This window comes from Chanodichthys erythropterus, chromosome 20 (genome assembly GCF_024489055.1).
Source record: "Chanodichthys erythropterus isolate Z2021 chromosome 20, ASM2448905v1, whole genome shotgun sequence".
NCBI lineage: Eukaryota > Metazoa > Chordata > Actinopteri > Cypriniformes > Xenocyprididae > Chanodichthys > Chanodichthys erythropterus.
The window spans coordinates 11,296,534-11,318,598 of NC_090240.1; the positions used below are offsets into that span (position 1 = coordinate 11,296,534).

Genomic DNA, 22,065 nt, shown 5'->3' on the forward strand with positions numbered 1-22,065 from the left:
TTAGTCACATTGGCGTTACTTATTGAAATATTTTAAGCAGTTTTAATGAATACATGACTCCTGTCTAATACTAATAATCAATAGGCTTAAACACAACGCTGTAACCATGCCTGTTATAAAAGATTTATGATCAAAACGCTCGTTAACGCACACTGCGTTTTTTACTCCAGCACATTTTTTTTTAGGTTTTTCAAGTTAGGAAATATTAGGCTAATATTTCTCCATTCTCATTAATCGTTCCAATTTATTCACATATAAACTCATTATCTTAAAGTCGCATCGCCCTACTTAATATAAGACTAGCAGCTGCGCGCGAGATGAGCGCGCGGCAGGTGAGTGCGGCAGTGATCAGATGCGCCACATGAGGGCAGCGTTGGGTGAGTTTTCACTAATCTAAGCGTCACCCGCAGCGCAACACCAGCCTTTCACCTCAGCCTATAGTGTTGAAAATTCAAAAGTCACTAATATCACAATAACACATTCATACACCTGATGGTTCTTGGGCGTCCTCACACGCAGAAAACTTCATCATATTCATTAACATAATCGACATTTGAATATCTTCATGATGTTTTTATAATATATTTAAATAAACATGCTAAGTAATAAAACAATTTGGGGGGAAAATAAATAAATAAGTTCTGTTCTTTGTAAATTACATGAAAACTTGTTGAATTGAGATGACTCAAAACTGTTTGTTTAAGTAAGTAGCCTAATTTTGACACTATAGATAAAAGCGTTACTATTATTGGTATTTAATGACAATTGTGTTTATGTATCGCGTAGAGTTTGGCTGATGTAACAACCTGCTGTTCCATGTTACAGTCTAGCAGGCTGTTTATTTAAAACAAAACAGTCATAAACTATTTTAAAGGGTCAGTAAAACTAATTTGGAGGCTATGTTTTCATAAGAATATGACTTACATATCATACTAGAATATTAGAGTACATGTTTTTTTGTAGTACACAACAACCGGCTCCTCGTTAGGCGCGCATATCCAATCAGTCAATACACGAAATACCACTCTCGCTTTCTTCATCCCGTCAGCTGACAACACACAAACAACGATCATTATGCTAATTCTACAGATCTCACTGGTCGCCAGCCCCCTCTGACGTCACGCGCGCGTAGACTATAACAGTACAGAGCGGTCTGGCGTCCTGCTACAGTCTGAATACTCAGGAGTGAGTGCGAGCTGAACTCTCTGCGGTGCAGAGCTGGAAAAACACAGCACACATCCACCTCAACGCTGCTTCACTGGCTTAAGGACATATTTTGGAGTATCCGGGATCGGGACGGGAGCCCTTCTCCGGTACTCATTTTTGTCTTTTATTTATGTTTTGAGTTCAAGTGTGGCGACGGGACGCGCGAGAGAAACTTGACTTTCTCCAGTCCTGCGAGAAGGCTCCAAAGACTGCAGCTGTCGAGGTCTGTTCGTCCATATGAGGCAAATGTCTTTTGCAGTGCATTAGTCCAGAAAGTTTTTTTGCTTTCTCTGTTCGAACATTTCGAGTGACACTTTATGCTCCAACGCTCGAGCGCGTCGCGTTCGGAGACCCATCCAGAATATTGCATGCGCAAAGAGGGGGAAGAAAGGCAAAATTCTGGTTTTGCGACATTGGTAAACACTTTGCTGAAGAACAGGGACACGATGAGCGCCGATCTCGCCATGGGGCCCGAGCTGCCCACCAGCCCGCTGGCGTTGGAATATGTCAATGACTTTGATTTAATGAAATTCGAGGTGAAGAAAGAGGCCATGGCGGGGCACGACCGCTCCAATATACGGCAGTGCAATCGCCTCCAACCGCAGGGCTCCGTGTCCTCCACTCCGATCAGCACACCGTGCAGCTCCGTGCCGTCCTCCCCGAGCTTCAGCCCCACGGAACAGAAGAACCATCTGGAGGAGCTGTACTGGATGCCCAGCGGCGCTTACCCGCAGCAGATCGACCCGCAGACGTTAAGCCTGACGCCCGAAGACGCCGTGGAGGCTTTGATCGGTGCCACGGCCCACGGGCACCCTCCGCCCCCTCATGTGCAGCAGCAGCTGCAAGCAGGAGGCTTTGAGGGATACAGGAGCGCGCATCACCACCACGGCCACGCGCAGCAGCAGCAACAGCAGCCGCAGCACCACCACCACCATCAATACGGCGCGATCCCCCATCACCCCGACGACCTGCCAGGTCACCCCGGCGCGCACGGCCACCACCACCATCACCACCACCACCACAGTCAGGACCCCGACAGCCCGTCTCCTACCTCGCCCGGGTCCCACCAGCAGCTCCACCACCGTCACCACCACCATCACCACCCGCATGCCCACCCGGGCCAGCAGGGTCACCACGGCGTGGGGGGCGGCCTGAACGTAGAGGACCGCTTCTCCGACGACCAGCTGGTGTCCATGTCCGTACGGGAGCTCAACCGACACCTGCGGGGTTTCACCAAGGACGAAGTGATCCGCCTGAAGCAGAAACGCCGGACCCTGAAGAACCGGGGCTACGCGCAGTCGTGCCGCTTCAAGCGCGTGCAGCAAAAGCACGTACTGGAGAACGAGAAGACCCAGCTCATCAACCAGGTAGAGCAGCTCAAGCAAGAGATCAACCGGCTGGCCCGAGAGAGAGACGCCTACAAACTCAAGTGCGAGAAACTGACCGGAGCGAACGGGTTCCGTGAGGCAGGATCCACGAGCGACAACCCGTCCTCTCCAGAGTTCTTCATGTGAGTGTGCGCTTCTTATGCCTGAGACTGAGACATTACGCTCATTCAGATAACACAGTACTCGTATTAGAAGAATAATCCACAAGAAATAATAATCTCATATGTAACCATCGCCACCGACCTCGGCAACTAAAATACGAAGAACATGTTAGAATGTTTTCTGGGAAATGTAGATTAGTTGCTTGTAGTACTTTTACCCATTTCGTAGAGATCTCACAACAAAAGAAAGCGAAGAACTGGCTTTTGTATTTAGGATAAAACCTTCAACTAAGACTTTCTATCCACCTGGGTTGTTCATGAAAAAGAAAAAAAGGGAAAAAAAAGTCACGAAACTATGTATGTGCTAAGCGAAAAAGAGAAACTTTGGACTTTTTTTCTCACTTGGCAAGAAAAGTTGAGAGCGCCACAATATGCAAAACCTCCCCTACTTCTCCTGTATAACCCGCCTGAGTGAGGCGACAGGGGAACTTTATGCAACATCTCATTGGTTTATTGCCTGCTTGGTTATATAAAGATATATATTAAAAAGAAAAGGAAAAAAACGACAAAAACAAACACATAAATCTGCATTAAGATATTAATCCTGCATGCTGGACATGTATGGTAATAATTTCTATTTTATACACTTTCTTTCTTTCTTTCTTTCTTTCTTTCTTTCTTTCTTTCTTTCTTTCTTTCTTTCTTTCTTTCTTTCTTTCTTTCTTTCTTTCTTTCTTTCTTTCTGTTCATTATGTATCATAAAGAGCATGTTTTTGATCTTTAGCTCTTTTTTGGGGATATGAGACTGGCTCTCCGGTCGCTCATTGTATGGGTTCATTTGGACTTGTAAATATATGCAACAGCAAACCTACAAACCGACATCGAAGAGCTGATTGTTTTCCAACTTTTTATGATTTGTTTCATGTTTTTGGGATTTCCAGTAATGGGCATTTTGCAGTTGCATTTAAAGTAAGCAAACTTTGTAAAAGAAGCGCACTTTTTTTGATTTTGGTATTGGCAGTTTTCATTTCGTCTTTTTTGATTGTTTCTTTGTTTTGGCAGAAACCGCCTTTAATGAAGACATGCCGCTCACATACATTCAGTAATAGCACGCGTTTCATTTGAACTGATGCTCATAGTGTCATGTCTGATTGTAGCGAGACACAAGAGTGTGTGTGCGTTTTTTTTCGCCCTTCATGCAGGCTGTTGCATAATCTATTGCTATTCTATAATATAAGTAATACTTATAGGTCGTATCTTTTTGATGGATAGGATTTCAACGAATGGGCACACTTTCATCAACTTTTTTTTTTTTTTTTTTTTTTTTTTTGAGCTATATGAGCTGCCAGTTTTATAAACCAACATTTCAAAATGTAGTTATTATAATCCAGCTCGAGGGTGTAGGCTTCCTAAATCAGGGGTTTGTGTATTATTGCCTAACATGAAAACTACGCATGTATTTCAATGGAGAGTTTCAATGATCAATGTTAAATGTTTTCCTTTATTTTTTTTTCTGCCGGTCAGTAAAAAATAAGGGATTCAGGTTCTGCATAATCTCAAAATGAAAATTATATGTCTCATGTTATTGTTCTGTTTTTGTTTTGTTTTATTATTATGTCGAGATTCTGGTTCTGCTGGCCAGATGCATAGTTTTTATTTTAATGATTAAATTAACAAACTTGTCAGATCATATTGAATAAGCATGGTGCTTGCATCTAAGAAATATTGTTAAAAAGTCATGCATTTAACGATCTTTTTGGTTTATTACTGATTCAACTGTGTTGAAATCAAATGTAAAACTGCAGCAGCGGGTTGTTGTTTTGTTTGTTAATTTCATGCTATAATGAGGGGATCAATTTTCAAATCTGTTTATATAAATGGAAAAAGAATAGAGTTCAATTCGGACTATTCCATTCAGGCTGGTTTCTGTTTCGTTTTTGCTGTTTTTGGAAGAAATGGTTTCCTATTTTGCTTATTAAAGTCAGTGAAATGACATTGATTTCGTAGCAGCTCATTTTATGCGTCAATTCCTGTGTCTGTCCAAGTTATGCAATATTTCGCTTTACTGTATGCCGCATTGTTATCACGCGAACTGGAATCCAGTAATCAATTAGTCATCAATCAAGCTTACTGAATATTCGACGGAGGGACGATATTTCCGAAGGGTTGCTTTTGTTGTTTGTCTTTTGCTGAACTTTGAGCTCAAACGAACCACATGCAGGAATGCGCTCTTACTATTAATAACGGAATCAGTAGTGGAGGATTAAACTTTGTTTAATTTCATTAGATTTGCATATAGACCTTTGCTTAATAAGGTAAAATATAAATCCAAGACATGTCTTCTTTTTTAAAGTTTGAAACGCTAGAGCGCGTTATTTAAATAGGCTATATCAAATATTAAGGGCGTTTTAAGGCTATTTTACATCATTTGGAAAAAAAAGAAAGAAAGCTGAAAGCAGAAGCAGTGCTAAGTCTCCCTCTCTCTTGGTCTGTGTTTAGGCCTTCGGTTGTGTTGCGACCTGCAGGATTTGCAGCGTCTCGCGTGCTGACTAGAGCAGAAATCCAGCGCGCACGTGCGCTCGGTAAAATGAGATCTTTGACCTTGCGCTCAAAGCCCAGACTGTGGGAACAGGACAATTAACCCTTCCGCCACCCAATACAACAAACTTTTTTTCATATTTCTACCCAATTTAACTACTAGTGTGAATATTTTGGTAATATCTATATTTAACAAAAAAAAAAAAAAAAAAAAAAAAAAGACGCATGCGTTTTTAGGCCAGTGTGATACCACGTGGAAAATTCTATATATTTTTTAAAAGTTATATTTTGCAATTATTGTGTTAATGTTCATGCGCTTACATATGTAATTGCAGTGTAATACTAAAAACTATATGTAATTAATGTGTAATTAGTGGAGGCTCGGGCCAGTTGTCACTTCACTCTATATTGGGTTTATTTTTAAACCAATTTCTGTAGGTACATAACTTAAGTCTAACTGCGGAAAAGCTATTGAACCTTTCTATATTATTGCTTATCAAAAAGTAATAAATAAATAAAGAGAGACAGAGAGATAGAGAGAGACAGTTCTATTGTCTTTGCTTGTTGTACAACTTTAATTTTAGGTTGGAGGACAGAATTTACACAAATCATTCTAATTTAAAACAGTTTTAACATAGGTGTCAGCAAAAAAACCTGAATTTGTTCAATTGGACTTTTGACTCAAAAGCTAATAGTTACTGAGATGTGACAGAGCCCTTGTGACAGCTAGCCCTGCGGCTCGTAGCCTAATTGAACTACAGACACATTTATTGTTATTATAACAGTGGGCTATGAACGTTGGAATTAGGGTTTAAAATAAAAGCTGTCCACCAACAAAAGTCTATTATTATTATTTTTTTTAATTGAAATAAAATATAATTAAAAAAAAATGCTTAGAGAAAGTAAATATCCAATTAGGCACTAATTTCTAAACTAACATCATTCTGAACCCATGAGAGAGGGTTCAGAAATGGATGAACAGATGCGTTAAGCAGTCAGTGGTTCAGACTTTACAGCAAGTTAAGCCTGTTTTGAGAGCTTTGCCACTCTTCTCCAGAGCATGAGAGAAGGACAAGGGAGAGTGTTGTTAGGATTTCCTGACGGTTTTCAGTTTCTGGTGTCAGAACATTATCTGCCATGTGTCTGCACAATCTCAAGGGCAGGGCGAAAGAACCGAGGCCTGAGCCAAGAGCACAACTCACACAGCAACCTATATGAAAGACCACATTAATGGGCAATAACTTAATACTACTACTACTAATAATAATAATAATAATAATTGCATTTATGTTATATCACTTTTATTTACATTTATGCATTTAGCAGATTCTAGATGTATTTACATCAGACATGACTCCCATGTGCTAGACTGTGTAATGATGTACGAAGTGAGCCCTGTTATGAGAATATCAATTAAAATGTGCTGCAATTCTATTTCACCGTTATAAATATTGACAGAGATAATCGCGCAGTAAAAGAAGGTGCACGCATAGACCAAGCTTTTACATTCTGTTTAGGATTAAATGTTCAATTATTATGAAATTTTAGTGTCAAAAGAAAAAAAATCAATTACACTCACTGTTGCTTTTGTTCAATAAGCTCACAAATTGTTATTGATTCTAATCGTTAGCATCTTCCGTACATTGTAGAGTGGGATGCTGTTTCTTGATTTTTTTATTATGTTTTCCTCTGTCTCTGTACAAAGGTACTGTGCACAAAGAAATGCAGTTGAGGGAGGATCAAGAAGGAATGAATAATGAGTAAAAGTAAGAAGAAAGGGATAAGATTGATAGAACGGGAAACACATTGATGTATTGACCCCGGTGCACTTGAAAGCCAGAGCGTTATTGGCATGACTTTCAAGTACTTGTGTAGAACATGAAACTACACATGCATGCACAACAAGTCTGCAACCAAAGACTGACCAAATCACACACAGAATATCAACGTACCAGCGGCATACAGTACATACCAGCAGCCATACAATCAGATACGGGCAACCAAGTACGTATGCAGATTTACACAGCATTACAAATGATGTGAAAAACATACATTCTACCGCCAAAACTCATAGCAGCATATGATATCTGTCATAGAGTACCTACAGAGTACACTTTACAAATCCATACAGGCAAAACCTCTCCATAGTCTGTGTATGTTTCTATCAGATTATGAGTTTATGCTCCTATCAGAAGAGATTTCACTGATCGTCCTCTGGCCAAGGAGAAGCTCAACACTGAAGCATCAACACTCACCGCTTTTGCTCTGTCTTATATTTAAAATATTTATATATCATTATGCCTTCACAGAGCTGTTATATGTCGCTCAGAAATTCATATAAACTGCTGAAAGTATGGGTAAGACTGCAAAGTTACATATTAAAATGTATAATTCTATAATAATTGTGCACATTATGCATCAATATAGCAGGGTTTACAATATAAGGACCGTTAATGCTCTAAAAATAATTTGCCCAAATTAATTTCAGTTGATATCAAAAGTTAAACAGTTTGAGAAGCGGAAATAATTAGGACTGTTTTCAACACATTGACGTGAAATTCTCATTTATATGAAATGTATTTTTAATGGGCCTGCTAAAAATGTCCTTTATGCAAATCTGGAAAAATAATTGACATAATTCACAACATATGGGCATATAATACAGTACATTATAAGGGTATATACAAAATGCCACATTTCATACAATTCATACAATTATTGACTCTAATATACAAGGAGATGCTTCTTTCTCAGTTAACAGTGTTCCTGCATTATTTTTATGACAAATCATTGAAGACCCTTCCTCTATATTAAATGCCACTCTAAAAGTTTCTTTCTTTTTTTTTTTTTTTTTGCATTTTTTTGCATTTTTTTTGCATTTTTGCACATTAGTAGTTATTCAGCAGTGATTATTTAAGGCAACCACTGATGTGTCAATGTTACTACAATGTTATAACAGTTTTATGACAATGTAATGTGTAATAAAACATACTGATTTGTTGCAAGACAAATTAACATGGAAATGTCTTATTCAGATTGTCTTATTTTGGCCAATAGTTGGAAAATCACATGCATGTGTACGTGCATTAGTCAATGAATGGCTGTTCTGGTTTCAGCTCAGTGGTTTACACATGCTCATCATTCCCCTGTGTGCGTTTGCTCTTCTTAAAACTATTGCCTCACTTCTGATCTCCCAACTTAACCTCTAGAAATTATTTAAAGGCAGCAAATATTTAATAGGCTTAATACAACAGACAGTTCAACAGGACGAAAAAAAATAAAAATAAAAATCTCCACCAGTCTAACACAAAATATCTATTGGCTTGAAAATTTTAATATATGAAAAGAGTAATAACAACTGTCTAACTGTCAAAGTATAAACTCAGCATTTGACTACATGCAGCATCTCTGTAATTTGGCTTCCTCACGAGAGCCGTAGTGTAGCAGTAGAGAACAAGTCCATGACCATATCATAAAAATGTTATATTTATGAGTTTGTGTAAATAGTGTCAACCCATTTATAACAATTATTTTATCAAATAATAATAATAATAAAAAAAGGAAATTGAATTTGAGTTTTAATTGAGCTGGATGCAGAATTGTTGTGGTATGGTATCTTGCCACTTCTTAAATTCTATTTATATTCTCATTCGTCATCTACACTAACTGGAATATGTGCACGCAGCCCTTATCTAATACCATTTACATCAGTGGTATCCGGCACACTGCCCCTCATTAAACAATCTGCAGACTTTACTGCACATTTAAAAAGAGGAATTTCAGAATATAAACCAATAACTATTGACATATTCCAAGTTGTTTACTAATTGCATCTGGTTTACATCTGGACAACTAAAAGAACTCTCAACAAAACTGATCAATCGCAACATGAACACTGTACTTTCATATTCAGTTTACATTCAGCCATCAAAGTTTATGAAGTGACGTGCATACATTCAAACTTCCAGTATGTAAAGCCATGACTCCAGCAATTTTCCAGGAGAGTTACTTTTGCAGGAAGGCCAGACATTCATCACAGGAAAACACATTTTCCTCACTCAACAATTCCGGGAGAAAGTTCTTCTCTGGCATATAAGCATGAGCGATCTTAAGCCCCCAAATGTCTTTAGTAAAGCTATAAATGTTTTTTGTTTTATCACCTTGTCTTTACGACTATAGGTTTTCCAATAATTGTCCATTTTTGTAACTAATTAAGACCATTTGGTGCTTTAAATCTGGTCTTTAGATGCAATGTCACTTTTGACTATTGGCATAAAGTTTATATTGCAGTTATTCTGTATGCCACTTAAATTACAGCACAGTGATGTGTTTTGCAGACAACTCTGAAGAAATTAGAGGAAACTGTGTGTTGACTTTGGTCAGAATTTATTTTCCAGAAGTAATAAGTAGCAATTATTTCAGAGATATACTGTAACTCAAAATAGAGTGAATATACAGTTGTGCTAGATACGTTTATTGCTGAACTTTAAGACAGGAGCCTGGCCACTTGCAGTTCTTACAAAAGTCTTTTATTATGACACAATGTTATGAACCGTGCAAACTATGACATATCAAACAATTATAGATAAGGCTTTTGCAAAGACATACAGATTAGTGAGACCGTTTTAGTTTTATCCACCATAAATCTGAAAATGTAATTTATTGAAAATTATTAATTTAAATGTTCAACTCATTTAAAGTTTCATCTTTTGGGTAATTGTTTGAATTTCAGATTGATTGATTTGTTGACTGATCCAAGACAGTTCACACAAAAATGAAATGATTCCATGATTTATTCACTCTCAAGCCATTCTAGGTGTTTGACTATCTTCTTTCAGACACAACCAGAGATATTTTTACTTCTGACCTGACGCACGACATGCTGACGAATGTGAAAGTGCGGAGAATAGAGCAAAACAAAACACCGGTCATGAAAAAAGTCTAAAATGAGAAATTTTAAAGAGAAATGTTGGAGGATTTTGATATAAGATGAGAGGATCTTTAGTTTGTTGCCCAGCCATTTTTGTTTAAACCACGAGAGGCATCTAAGCTTACGCTATTCCTACATCGTGCATCATACATCGCACCTTTATTAACCCCTGTAGCCTTATGGATTATATTTATGATGGATGGATGCATTTTTTTTTTTCAAAACACGCCCCCCCATTATAAAGATCGGAAGAGCCAGGATATATGCAAGAAGATACATCATATACACCTAGGATGGCTTGAGGGTGAGTAAATCATGGGATTTTTCTTTTTCTTTTCATTTTTGGGTAAACTATCCCTTTAATTCATTCCGTCACTCACTCTGATGAAGATTTTGTGCTATTCATGGACTACAACATGTAATGATGTGTTTTATGCACTTGCTAATGAAGCTTTCACCATCTCTCTCTATCTTTTTGCAATAGTTTGTTGCATGTGTTTGTGTTTTAGGTTTTGTTACCATGGTCATCACCATCAACATCTGCAAGTGCTTTGGAAGTGTAAAGCTTCAAGACCAATTAAAGAAAGAAAACAAAAGCAGTACTAACACAGACACATAGACACACTGATCTACATGAGCAAGCTTCATCCACCATATTAGGTTTTCCATTTAATCTTAAATCTCTACATTTAAATTATATTAATGAAACAGATTTTACAACTCTGAAGTCTGATTGGATGAGATGAAGTTTATATTGAGTAACTTTAGACATAATATTTCCAGAGACTGTATATTTTTGCTCCATCAAAGAACCAAAGCCAAAGCCAAAGCAGACTTCGTCAATCTCTGAACAACACACAGTAGTGGTGGTGTTTCAGAAAAAAAAAAAAAAAAAAAAAAAAAAACTGATTGAGTGAATGATTCAATGACTCATTCATTAACACAGTTACACCTACAGGTGTAACAGTGGAACCTGAAAGATCACTGACTGCCTATAGGTGAATTGGCAACTTGACCTGGGGTTCCCCTTCATTCTTTCCTTTGTTTCTTTATTATTATTATTATTATTATTATTTTATATAAAATGTTTATATAAAATGTTTATGTATTATTCATGTCAAATTATTGTTCTTTGATGGTTATTGTCTTTGATTGTATTTGATTTATTGTTTTTTATGCTACTATATTTGGTTAAAATTGTGAACGTTGTTGTTAAGTTGTTTTATTTTATTTGTTAGGAGCCATAGTCCTAGCCTTGAGGGAGCACTAACCACTCTGGTATTGGGAAATAAGTAATAGGAATATCATAATAGCAGCAATGTGAATTAAAATCATAAAATGTTTAAATAATAATAAGATTTGGTAAAACTGTGGTATGGGGAACACATAATCACTATTAACTACCACTTTTGCTTCAATATACTGCTTATTAATAGTTAGTAAGGTAGTTGCTGTAGCATTTAAGTTTAGGTATGGGGTAGGATTTAGGGATGTAGAATATGGTCATGCAGAATTAGGCATTAATATGTGCTTTATAAGTACTAATCAACAGCCAATATGCAAGCTAATAAGCAACTAGTTAAAAGTGAGAATTGTTCCCCATAAAGTGTTACCAAAGAATTAGTAAGAACATGCGGCCCAGGTCCTTCTGCCCCAGTTCTGGAGGGGGCCATCCAGGGTATTATTTAATCTTTTCACTTCAAAATAAAAACAATACTCTTTATTTTACAAATCTAAAAACATCAATGAGTCCACAAATCTGTCATTAACAAGTAGACACAAAAACACAACATCACAGATTTTCACACCAAATTTCAACAATGAACCTTAAAACTTTAACAAATGACTAAATCTGACACATGATAATATTCAGAAGAAAAGACACAATTAAGAAGAGGATAGGTATTAACTAAATGTGTCGAGATTAGATTTTGTGCCATCTAATGGTCTGGTCAAAAAAAAAAAAAAAAAAAAAAATGAAATTGGATGGTTATCTTACCCCATTTTACCCTAGCATTTGGAATTAAATTTGGCTAAACTGAGCTGAAACTCTCACAGCAGAGCAAGTCTGACCACTCCTACGATCATGGATCTCTGTGTAAACAATAATCTGAGTCATGAACTGTGCTCAACCTCATACAGTCAATGGCTACCTCATGTGTTCAGCAGCCAGTGCAAGCGGGATTGACCTGAATTGTGCATGAAGTTTGGGCAGATTGTGATTACACAGGGGAAAGGATTAAAGAGATTATGCTATTTTGAAGGATTATGAAAAGTAGATTTTTCCCCCCAAACTAATAAGCCTGGTGGCCCACCCACAGCAATGGTCTCAAACTGATGAGGAGACAGTTAACAGGTGTCAGAAGCACAGCAGCATTCCAACCAACACATATGCTGCATAACACCACTCGTGAAAAAGAAGTGCTCTTAATTGTGTTGATTGTGCATTTGTAGTGCATCTCAAATCTTCAAAGCATTAAAAAACTGTTAATGAAATTAAAGGACACTTAAATTTATTTCAAAGAAGTAGACATTCATGACTATGTTTCTGAACACACTGAAGTACTCTGTAATAATCAATGGTGGATGCATTACAATGCATTACAAGTAACTTGAGTTACATAATCAGATTACTATTAAGTAGGCCTAACTATTAAAAGTAACTGTGATGAGCAGGGCGGGCGAGAGCCGTGAGGGAACGGCGCAAGGCCGGTGGCGCGAGTGATAATGAGCATCACCTGTGAGGCGCGCCGGCCTCGAGTCTCTCACGGAGGAGCTCCGGAGGCATAAAAGGAGGAGCGACGACCGTGAAGGATAAGAGAGGACCAGGCCTGGACTTTACATTATGTTTTATAATGTTTGTGTGACCGGCAGACGTCCGCGAGGGTCTGCCGGCATTACTTTCGTTTTGTTTATTTTGAGATTAAAGTTTTGTTGAATGTTCGCCGGTTCCCGCCTCCTTCTTCCCACATCCACTAACCGTGTTACATTGGTGCCGAAACCGGGAGGAAGGAGGGACATGTTGTCGGGGAGCCCTCGCTGCTGTCCTCGCAGTTCGGGCAGCGCTCGTCACAGCACCTCGCGCCGTTCCCTCACGGCTCTCGCCCGCCCTGCTCGTCACAGTAACACATTACTTTTTCAATTTACAACAAAGCTACTTTTTCAAATAAGTAACGCAAGTTACTTTTTCACATTTATTGACTGACAGCTCTTCTGTCCACATGTTGAGTTGGTTATTGTAGCTCTAGACTAAATGTGAACATGCATTTGCTCATCTCACTTGCACAAAATGATTCAGTATTCCTCAAAATGAATAAAAACAGTGAAATGCAATCTCAGAATTTTACGCAAACCTGTAATAATTAACTATATTAAATTACACAAATATATTTAATCTCACTTTATTAACCAATGTCTTTGCTGCTGACCTTCAATGATCCATATACTAATGAGCAAAAATTACTTTAGATTGAGAGTGTTGAACTTCCTTCTCCTGTATCCGATTCTTTTGTTTGAGCTGCACCCTCTATACTGTACAGGTGTAAATATGCATTTCCTTATTAAGGCTTATTCATTTCACTTTTGGTGTGAAAGTGCCTGAACATTTGCCAAAAGTATAACTTTTTTTGTCATTGTTAAAAAAACAAACAAGCAAGCCAAGCCCAGGTGAGAAAAAGTAACGCAAAAGTAATGTAACGCAATTATTTATTTTTTTAGGGCATAACACAATATTGTAATGCATTACTTTTAAAAATAACTTTACGCAACACTGGTAAGAATGTCAAAATGTTTTACTTTAAAGTACAGTACATACGTTTTAATTTTGTGTCTTGCTTATTTTGATGTGTTGACTGACATACTAAAGCACATGTAGTTGATTATGATTTTAAATAGGGTGTTATTTGATATTACATTTAAAGTTAATATATCCTAAATGTACTAAATTGCAACTTCATCATTACAAATGTGAAATTACAAATATATTTAATAAAAAACATGACATACAAGTTTTAATTGAAATTATATTATATTTAAGTATATTTTAGTTTTCCATAAATGCTTGTCAATACGTTCAACAGTACACTGTAACCATATTTCAAAAACATTTAAAATAATTATAAAATTACATGTAAAAATCCTAATTTCCAGACACTTTAGAGTTGAAGTATAAGAATATATACACTGAAGTATATTCTAAGTATATTATTAGAATTTTGCTAAAATGTACTGTACTTCTCTTTCACAAGGATCAACATAAAGCCAGTTAATTTCAGAACTGCATTAAACAAATCGATTACCAACTCTCTAGATCAGGACATAATAGTATTTTTTACATGGCAAATTTTAAACTTAAGGCAAAGTTTTCTTCGGGGTGATACAACAACAACATTTAAAATGGAATGTACTTTGAAATCCTGATATGCGTAAAAGTGAAGTAACGGTGTGTGATTGTTTGTTTATATGTGTTTGTGTGTTCAAAAGAAAGGTGGCACCAGCTGGTCAGTTTGGGTTTGTGTCAAGAAGTTGTGGGTCATTTGACTTCAGCTGTGTTTATACATGGCGGGAATGAGAAGAAAATGTGGAATTAGGCGAAAGGGGAACATACACAAGTTTCGGTGTACCTTAACACCAAGTGATTTGACATGAACATCAGTTCACAGCTAATTTTTTATATTGCAGAGTTGAACTTTATGTAAATTAGTAGTTCAGAGGAAGTTCAGTGTAGTTCAGAGGAAACGCCTACTAGAAACCAACATCACTGCAGCTTCAATCTGAGTTTTTGTCCTAGCCATGACTGTGACATGTAAGCTGAAAAAATTAGCAAAATTTTGCAGGCAAAAAGGTCCATTGTCTATTGTCAATAATGTAGCACAGCTTACAGAGAAGTAACTTCCAAATCAAGAAGCTTTCTGTTGGTCACGTGTTGGTCAACTCGTTGCGAAATCAGTGTGGGGAAATCTTTCACCCTCGTGCGAAATTCCAGATTAACTATCAGATATGAGCTGATAAGCTTTGCTTGATTTGATTTGATTTGATTGTCTCACTCATCAATTTATCTGGTGTCCAGTAAAATATAAATGTCCAAGAAAAACAAGATACATTTTCTTCAGGCCTAAAACCCACCGGATATTCAATTTTAACATTTTAATTTTCTATCCATCAAAAAATCCCAAATTAAAGGATTACAGTTTCCACAAAAATCTGAAGCAGTGCAGCTGTTTTTAACACTGTTAATAATCAGAAATATTTCTTGAGTAGCAAATCAGCATATTAGAATGATTTCTGAAGGATCATGTGACACTGAAGACTGGAGCAATGGCTTCAAAATATATGAAAACAGAACATGTATTTCAAATTGTAATAATATTTTACAGTAGGCCTATTACTGTTTCTTTCTGTATTTTTGATCAAATAAATGCAGCCTTGGTGAGCAGAAGAGACTTCATTCAATACATTTTACCAAACCCAACATTTAAAAAGGTAATGTATGTTTTGCTTTCTTGTATCTGCTTTTTTACATTTTTAATTTTTTTTAACATCATGTCTTGTTATCTGTCAAGTAGGCCTAAATTTAAGCCTATTATGTGGAACGCACAGACTCACACCAAAGACCTTATATATAGAAAGATGGTGCTTCATATTATTATGAATGGGAGAAAGTGCAATGTGCAATATGGCGGAATAAGTCCCGCCTTCTAAATAAGAGCCAATTGCCGATTGGTAAAGTCATGGTGTCACTGCAGCTGTAGTTATAATTCCAACGGTTCCAATAGAAGCAGTCAGATGATCAGTTAGGTCATTAGCTTGATGCAGCCTGAAAAAAAAATGCAGTTTTTTGTCATTATTCGAGCGTTTAGAAACAACATTTATGAGACAGTTTTTGTCAGATTTCATTGGTGATTTCAAATATGAAAATTTAATCGAAAGCTTGGCAAACAGCGTTGGAGAATTTGGTGTTTCCCCATTCAAAGAGATAGGAGCTGCACTTGGATGCCCAAGAAGCATTTCAAATATGGCCACCGAGTGAAATTACTTGTCTTAAAGGGACTTTGGTCATACTACACTTTTCGTTCCATTGACTTCCATTCATACACATGCAAATGTGTCAGACCACAAACACAAGCTCATGTGAAAAGTTTCGCATTTTGCTGCATTTCAAACTTCAAGTTTTGTGAACTCTGACCTGCAAATTCGAATCACGTGAAGACGTGACCAGTAGAAGATCGATACGTCACAGCGTGACCTCTTGGCTGAATTAAAAGAATGATGTTTTTGCAGTAAATCGGGTAGGTTGTATATTTTTACATTTTGAATGAATTACTATTTGTTATATGTTGAATTCATGCTTAGAAAAAAAGAACCTGCAGAGCGTGACGTCATATCACGACCGTTACAGTGTCCGAAGAAGTTTCATCTGCGCAAAATCTAGTGTGATGTCGGCTTGAATATCACAAACAAATATATATATATATATATATATATATATATATATATATATATATATATATATATATATATATATATATATATATATATATATATATATATATATATATATATATATATATATATATATATATATATATATTTAAATTATCAGATATAGTGGATATTGGCTTTGCAATGATCAAAAAGTATTACGATCATTTATTATGAGTTGTCTATCGAACCCGGCTGTGATAAGATATATTATTTGATTTTATTATCTTACACAACTTTGCTTCTCAAGTAAATTTATTTTATTTTAAGGGTGTTTAGATACATTTACTGGAAATCAGGACAAAAATACTGATGAAGAACATGATTTTATTGCAGGGCAGAATCCTTGAACTGCGTGTGAATTTGTTTGTGTTTGGAGGTCTGTTAAAGAGATGCATCTGGAGGGATGATGTAGTCTAACTCTCTCACCCAGTGTCTCTCCCTGCTCTCCAGGGAGGAGGAGAGGGAAGAAAAAGTGTGTCTGCCAGAGGCCAGCAGAGCTCTAATCAAACAGCACTGGGTTAGCGCAAAAACCGTGGGGTAAAAATATCTGCCTATTTATACGCAGTCAGGAAGGGCTCCCCTCTCGAAGTTTGCAGAGAACAACACTGCTACACTATGAGCCCCGCTCAGCCGAACCCCGGAGGACAGTTGTGCTCAAATGAACTCTTCAGTTATGCCATGAAGGGTTGGATCATGTCAGAATCCTTAATAATAGGATATCGTGCTCTCCTCTGTTCCTGTGTCAACCCTCATGCTCTGTTGAGACAGTCTTCCGCATTCTTTGTGGGCCCAGAAACATTTATTTTGTACATGTAAAAACAACTGCAATCATGAAATTAACTTTATAAACTCTGTGAACTTTGGAAACACTTTACAATAAGTTTGCATTAGTTAATGCATTAACTAACATGAACTAACAATGAGCAATGCATTTGTTACAGTATTTGGTTACGCTTCATTTTAAGGTGTCAGTATTACATTGTAATTATACATTGTAATTACTGAGTAATAATGTACTTTTTATAGAAAGGGTTAAGATGAGGATTTGGTTTAGAGTTAATTTATAGTTAATTTATAATACATAGTTATTACTACTGTACTACATGTAACGTGCAACAATGACACTAAAATAAAGTGTTATCGAGTATTTATTATTTTTTTTTAAACGTTAATAGAAATTAATAAAAATAAAATTATCCATTGTTAGTTCATGTTATATCAGTTCTATTAAATAATATTAAAAGATATAATGGTTACACTTTATTTTATTTTATCCGTTTTACAGTGTAATTATATTTTTAAGTACTGAGTAATAACAATTAACTATATGTACTTACTACAGGCTTAGGGTTAGGATTAGGGTTTGGTTTAGGGTGAGTCGTATGTAATTATGCATAATTTATAGTTATTACTACATTAACTACATGCAATATGTGTAACAAGGACGCTGTAAAATAAAGTGTTACCTTCTGAATAACTTCTGAATGTAATAGTGTTTTAGTAAATTTTGAAATGAGCTAAGATTAATATATGCTTCAGAAGTGTTTTTCATTGTTAGTTCATGTTAAGTGATGTATTATATCACTAATCTTATCAAACTGAACTTCTTTCTAAAATGTTACCAGTTTAAACATCTACTGGATAATAGTTATGGACTTTACATTAAGGTGTGGTGAAGGATAATAACATTGTTTATGTTTGGGGTGAATACAGTAGAACAAAATACAGTAGAATAAATTCCACTGTATTTTATAGTATATACATAAATCTGAAAATATCCGGGTTCTATAACCTGGGGTTCTGAGACCTTAAATTCCATATTAAGTATTGAATATATGTTAAATTTATAAAGATTAAGATCATAACCAAAAAAAAAAAAAAAAAAAAGTGACTTTGTTAAATGGGCAAAATACTGTATATCAAAGTCTTAAAGTGGTCCTATTTTGCTTTTTTATTTTTATTTTTTGCTTTTATTATTATTATTTTTTTTAACTATCTTTCTTCAGTGTGTAATGTTGCTGTTTGAGCATGATAATGGTCTGCAGAGTTATAGAAGTTGCAAAACTGCATAGAGCAGTCACTCCAGCGGGAGTTATTCTCTATATCAGTTTGCACTGTTTCTGAACTCCTTGAAATGCCTCCATTGTAGTTTTCTCCTGGGAACGAACCCATCAAAATATTACTCATTTAAATAATTCCCACCCAAGGCGTACGCAAATTAAAGGGGCGGAGCCTGGTTGAGTTAGTAGTCTGTTGAAATTCACGGTTATGGTAAGGGGCGAGACATTTATTTCCCAAACAGAATTGGTCAACAGTGGTTGACCAGTCACAACACACTGATCCAGCTGACCAAGGAGGGGCTTCAAAGAGACAGGAACTAAACTGGGGTGCGTTTCCCATACAATGACGTATCTCACTGCTTCACTACCATACTGTTTCCCAAAACCACATTGGTGAATGATGTTGGTAGTGGAGTAATAACTTCTTTAAATGAATCCGTTTGAGATCAAATTAATGCTTGATTTTTAAAAAAAATATAAATTATGGACATGGAATCTGAGGACCATTTTTCTCAGTTATTTTTTTTTTTATTTCCAGATTCAACCATAGGCTTGTTCTTACGTACTATAGAGCATGTATGCACATGTGCACTCTTCAAAAACGGTGCTTAAAATCTTTTGACAAACTAAGATATGTAAATTACATTTGTATATATTCAAAATAAAAGATGTACATTGTACTTAATGTCAGCTTGCTTATTTTTGCTCAAGATAAGGATTTATAAAATCCACATGTCATAAAAACAAGAAACTATGCTTCTAACCACAGCTCAAGAGCTGTCGTTCCAGTTTGCGATGCAGTTTGCAAATGATCATTTCAACTATGGTTTCGGGAAACACCAAATCGTTGAACTATGTTAGTAATGATGGAACTTGCGATGTTAGTTGGCTAACAATGCTTTTGGGAAACGCACCCCAGAGCGTTACTAACAGACTGGGAAGAGAGGTGCTGCAACAATGTCAAATATAGGAAAAATAATGTGTTTTGAACATTCAAACATAAACAAAATCAAGACTTTGGGCCTAATAGGTTCCCTTTAAATGTTTAGGTAATTCAGATGAACAGTAGACTATAAGAAGTGCCTTTATTTTTATTTGTAAAATGCTAAAAACTCAATTGATGTTACAAGTGTGGTAAATGTGTTGTTTTAGTTGGTCTTCAGGGTCCGCAATGTACTCAAACTGCATTTTCAGAGCAAGCTATAAGGTTCATGAACATATTTATAAGATAAACACATGCTGTTTTTCTACAAACGCACAGAGCTTTGAGTGTGTGTCTGTGCTGCTTTTTCCTGTTCTGGACGAAAGTGTGCTCTATCCCCAGTCACAGAGGACGAACAAGGGAAATATTTGTGGCAGAACTGTGGTCAGAGTGAAAAAGTGGGGAAAAAAAGAGTAAAAAAAGAGGGAGAGAAATGGAGAGGAGTTTGGAGGGAAGAGAGAGTGTCCCTGTCTTATCCTTTTTCAAACAGCAGTCTCTAGAGTTTAGATTTACAGTATGTTACCAGGATTCAGCTCTATTAATGTTCATATGTGTAATAAGTTGAAATGTTGTTTGTCATAGAAGATCGCAGTTCTTAAACCAAGCATGACTGACAGCACAGAGACTGTGAGCAAAATGTGTTATTAAATTAACGATGAAGTGTAATTTCTACACCTCTACTGACACCGAAAAGATTAGCAAAAATAAACAAGTTTCAAACAAGTTTCCAGTGCCACAGAGTCACAGTGTTTACACTTTTTTGTAGGGAAATCAACCTGCTAATGACAGAAATAATAGTGGTCTCTGTGTATATGAGGATATTTGAGGATGATAACAAAAAAATACACACATCACCTTTAAATTCTGTAAGAGTACATTTCTACTCAAAAGTGCATTTAAACTAAAAAAAAAGAAAAGAAAAAAAAAAAAAAAAAAAAAAGAAGAAGAAGCAAGAAGAGGGGAAACTTTCTAAACAATGGATATGCACTCAAACACACATATATATAGTCCACACTCACAGTGGAGCTGTTGCAGATGAGATGGCGTGTGTAATGACACACTGGTGGGAATCTGCCGTTGCATGTTAATTCTTCCTTCACGCTTGCCTTGACGAAGACAGAGCCTCTAATTGAAGCTAAACAAACTGCTGACCCAGAGCACAGCTCAAGGTCCTACACACACACACACACCCACGAGCACATGCACACGCATTTTATACACATGCACCATCATGTACATCCATTCCTGCACATTCCTCTATAAACAAGCAACACATAAATGTGCATGCACAAAAGCAAATGCAGGCCTGCAGGACCACTGGCTGGGTGACACAGTTTTAGAGTGAGTGTCATAGCTGTTATCTTTGATTTCACTATGAACATATGCATGCAATGCATGCACATACACACATCATGCTTCAGCCTGTACACTCATATTCTGGCATAGGCAGATTTTAACACTAATACATGCACACATATGCATGCAGTCGCCTGCACACACACATATGCACAAGTCTGTGTATGCATATCCGTTAGTATGTCACTTAATGCACATGCATGCATGCACAAATGCTGATGCATACCTACAAGACTTCTGCATGGGTGACATAGTTGACATAGAGAGTGTGATAGTTGATATATGTGATGTCATCATTAGTTCATGCATAGACTTGCATGCAGTCTCTTGCATATATACATGCACACCAGCCACATTCTACCATATGCATGCTTTTTTTGTTAATATGTTACTTAAGTGACACGTACATACAGTATATACATAAATGCAGATGCAGGCCTGCATGGGTCACACAGTGAGTGTCACAGACAATGTTGGGGAAAGTTACTTTTAAAAGTAATGCATTACAATATAGGGTTACTCCATGAAAATGTAATATAATGTGTTACATTACTTTTCTGTTACTTTTTCTCACTTGGACTGGGATTGCTTGTTTTTTTGTTGTTTTTTTTGGGGGGCAAATGTTAAAGCCCATTTACACCAAAAGTGAAATGAATAAGCCTCAGGTTGAAAGAAACGCATTTATGCCAGTACACTAAAGGGCACATCTCAAACAAACCTTTCAGCTGTGCTGCCATTCTGGATTAAAGAAGAAGAGATACAGGAGAAGGAAGTTCAACATTTATTTCTAAATCTAATCTAAAGCCATTTTTGTTTATTAGTGTGGTTGAACTGGATCATTGTAGGTCAGATTAAAGTGAGATTAAATACATAAAGTAGGTTTGTGTAATTCAATATAGTTAATTATTACAAGTTTTTAAAATTCTGAGATTGCATTTCACTGTTTTTATTCATTTTGAGAAATACTGAATGTTTTCATGCAAGTGAGATGAGTAAATGTTTACATTTATTCTAGAACTAC

The 22,065-nt window shown here is 36.5% G+C and overlaps 1 protein-coding gene across 1 annotated transcript; it reads left to right on the forward strand.

Moving 5' to 3' along the window:
- Positions 1–1,184: 1,184 nt before the first annotated feature.
- On the forward strand, positions 1,185–5,061 carry mafba (MAF bZIP transcription factor Ba). Its single transcript, XM_067371384.1, has one exon. It carries the CDS (start codon positions 1,524–1,526, stop codon positions 2,718–2,720), a length of 1,197 nt encoding a protein of 398 aa, XP_067227485.1. The 5' UTR covers positions 1,185–1,523; the 3' UTR covers positions 2,721–5,061.
- The last annotated feature ends 17,004 nt before the right edge of the window (positions 5,062–22,065 follow it).

Excerpts from the sequence above, each read along its gene's own strand:
- mafba (XM_067371384.1), top strand. The coding sequence starts at position 1,524 with ATGCTCCAACGCTCGAGCGCGTCGCGTTCGGAGACCCATCCAGAATAT.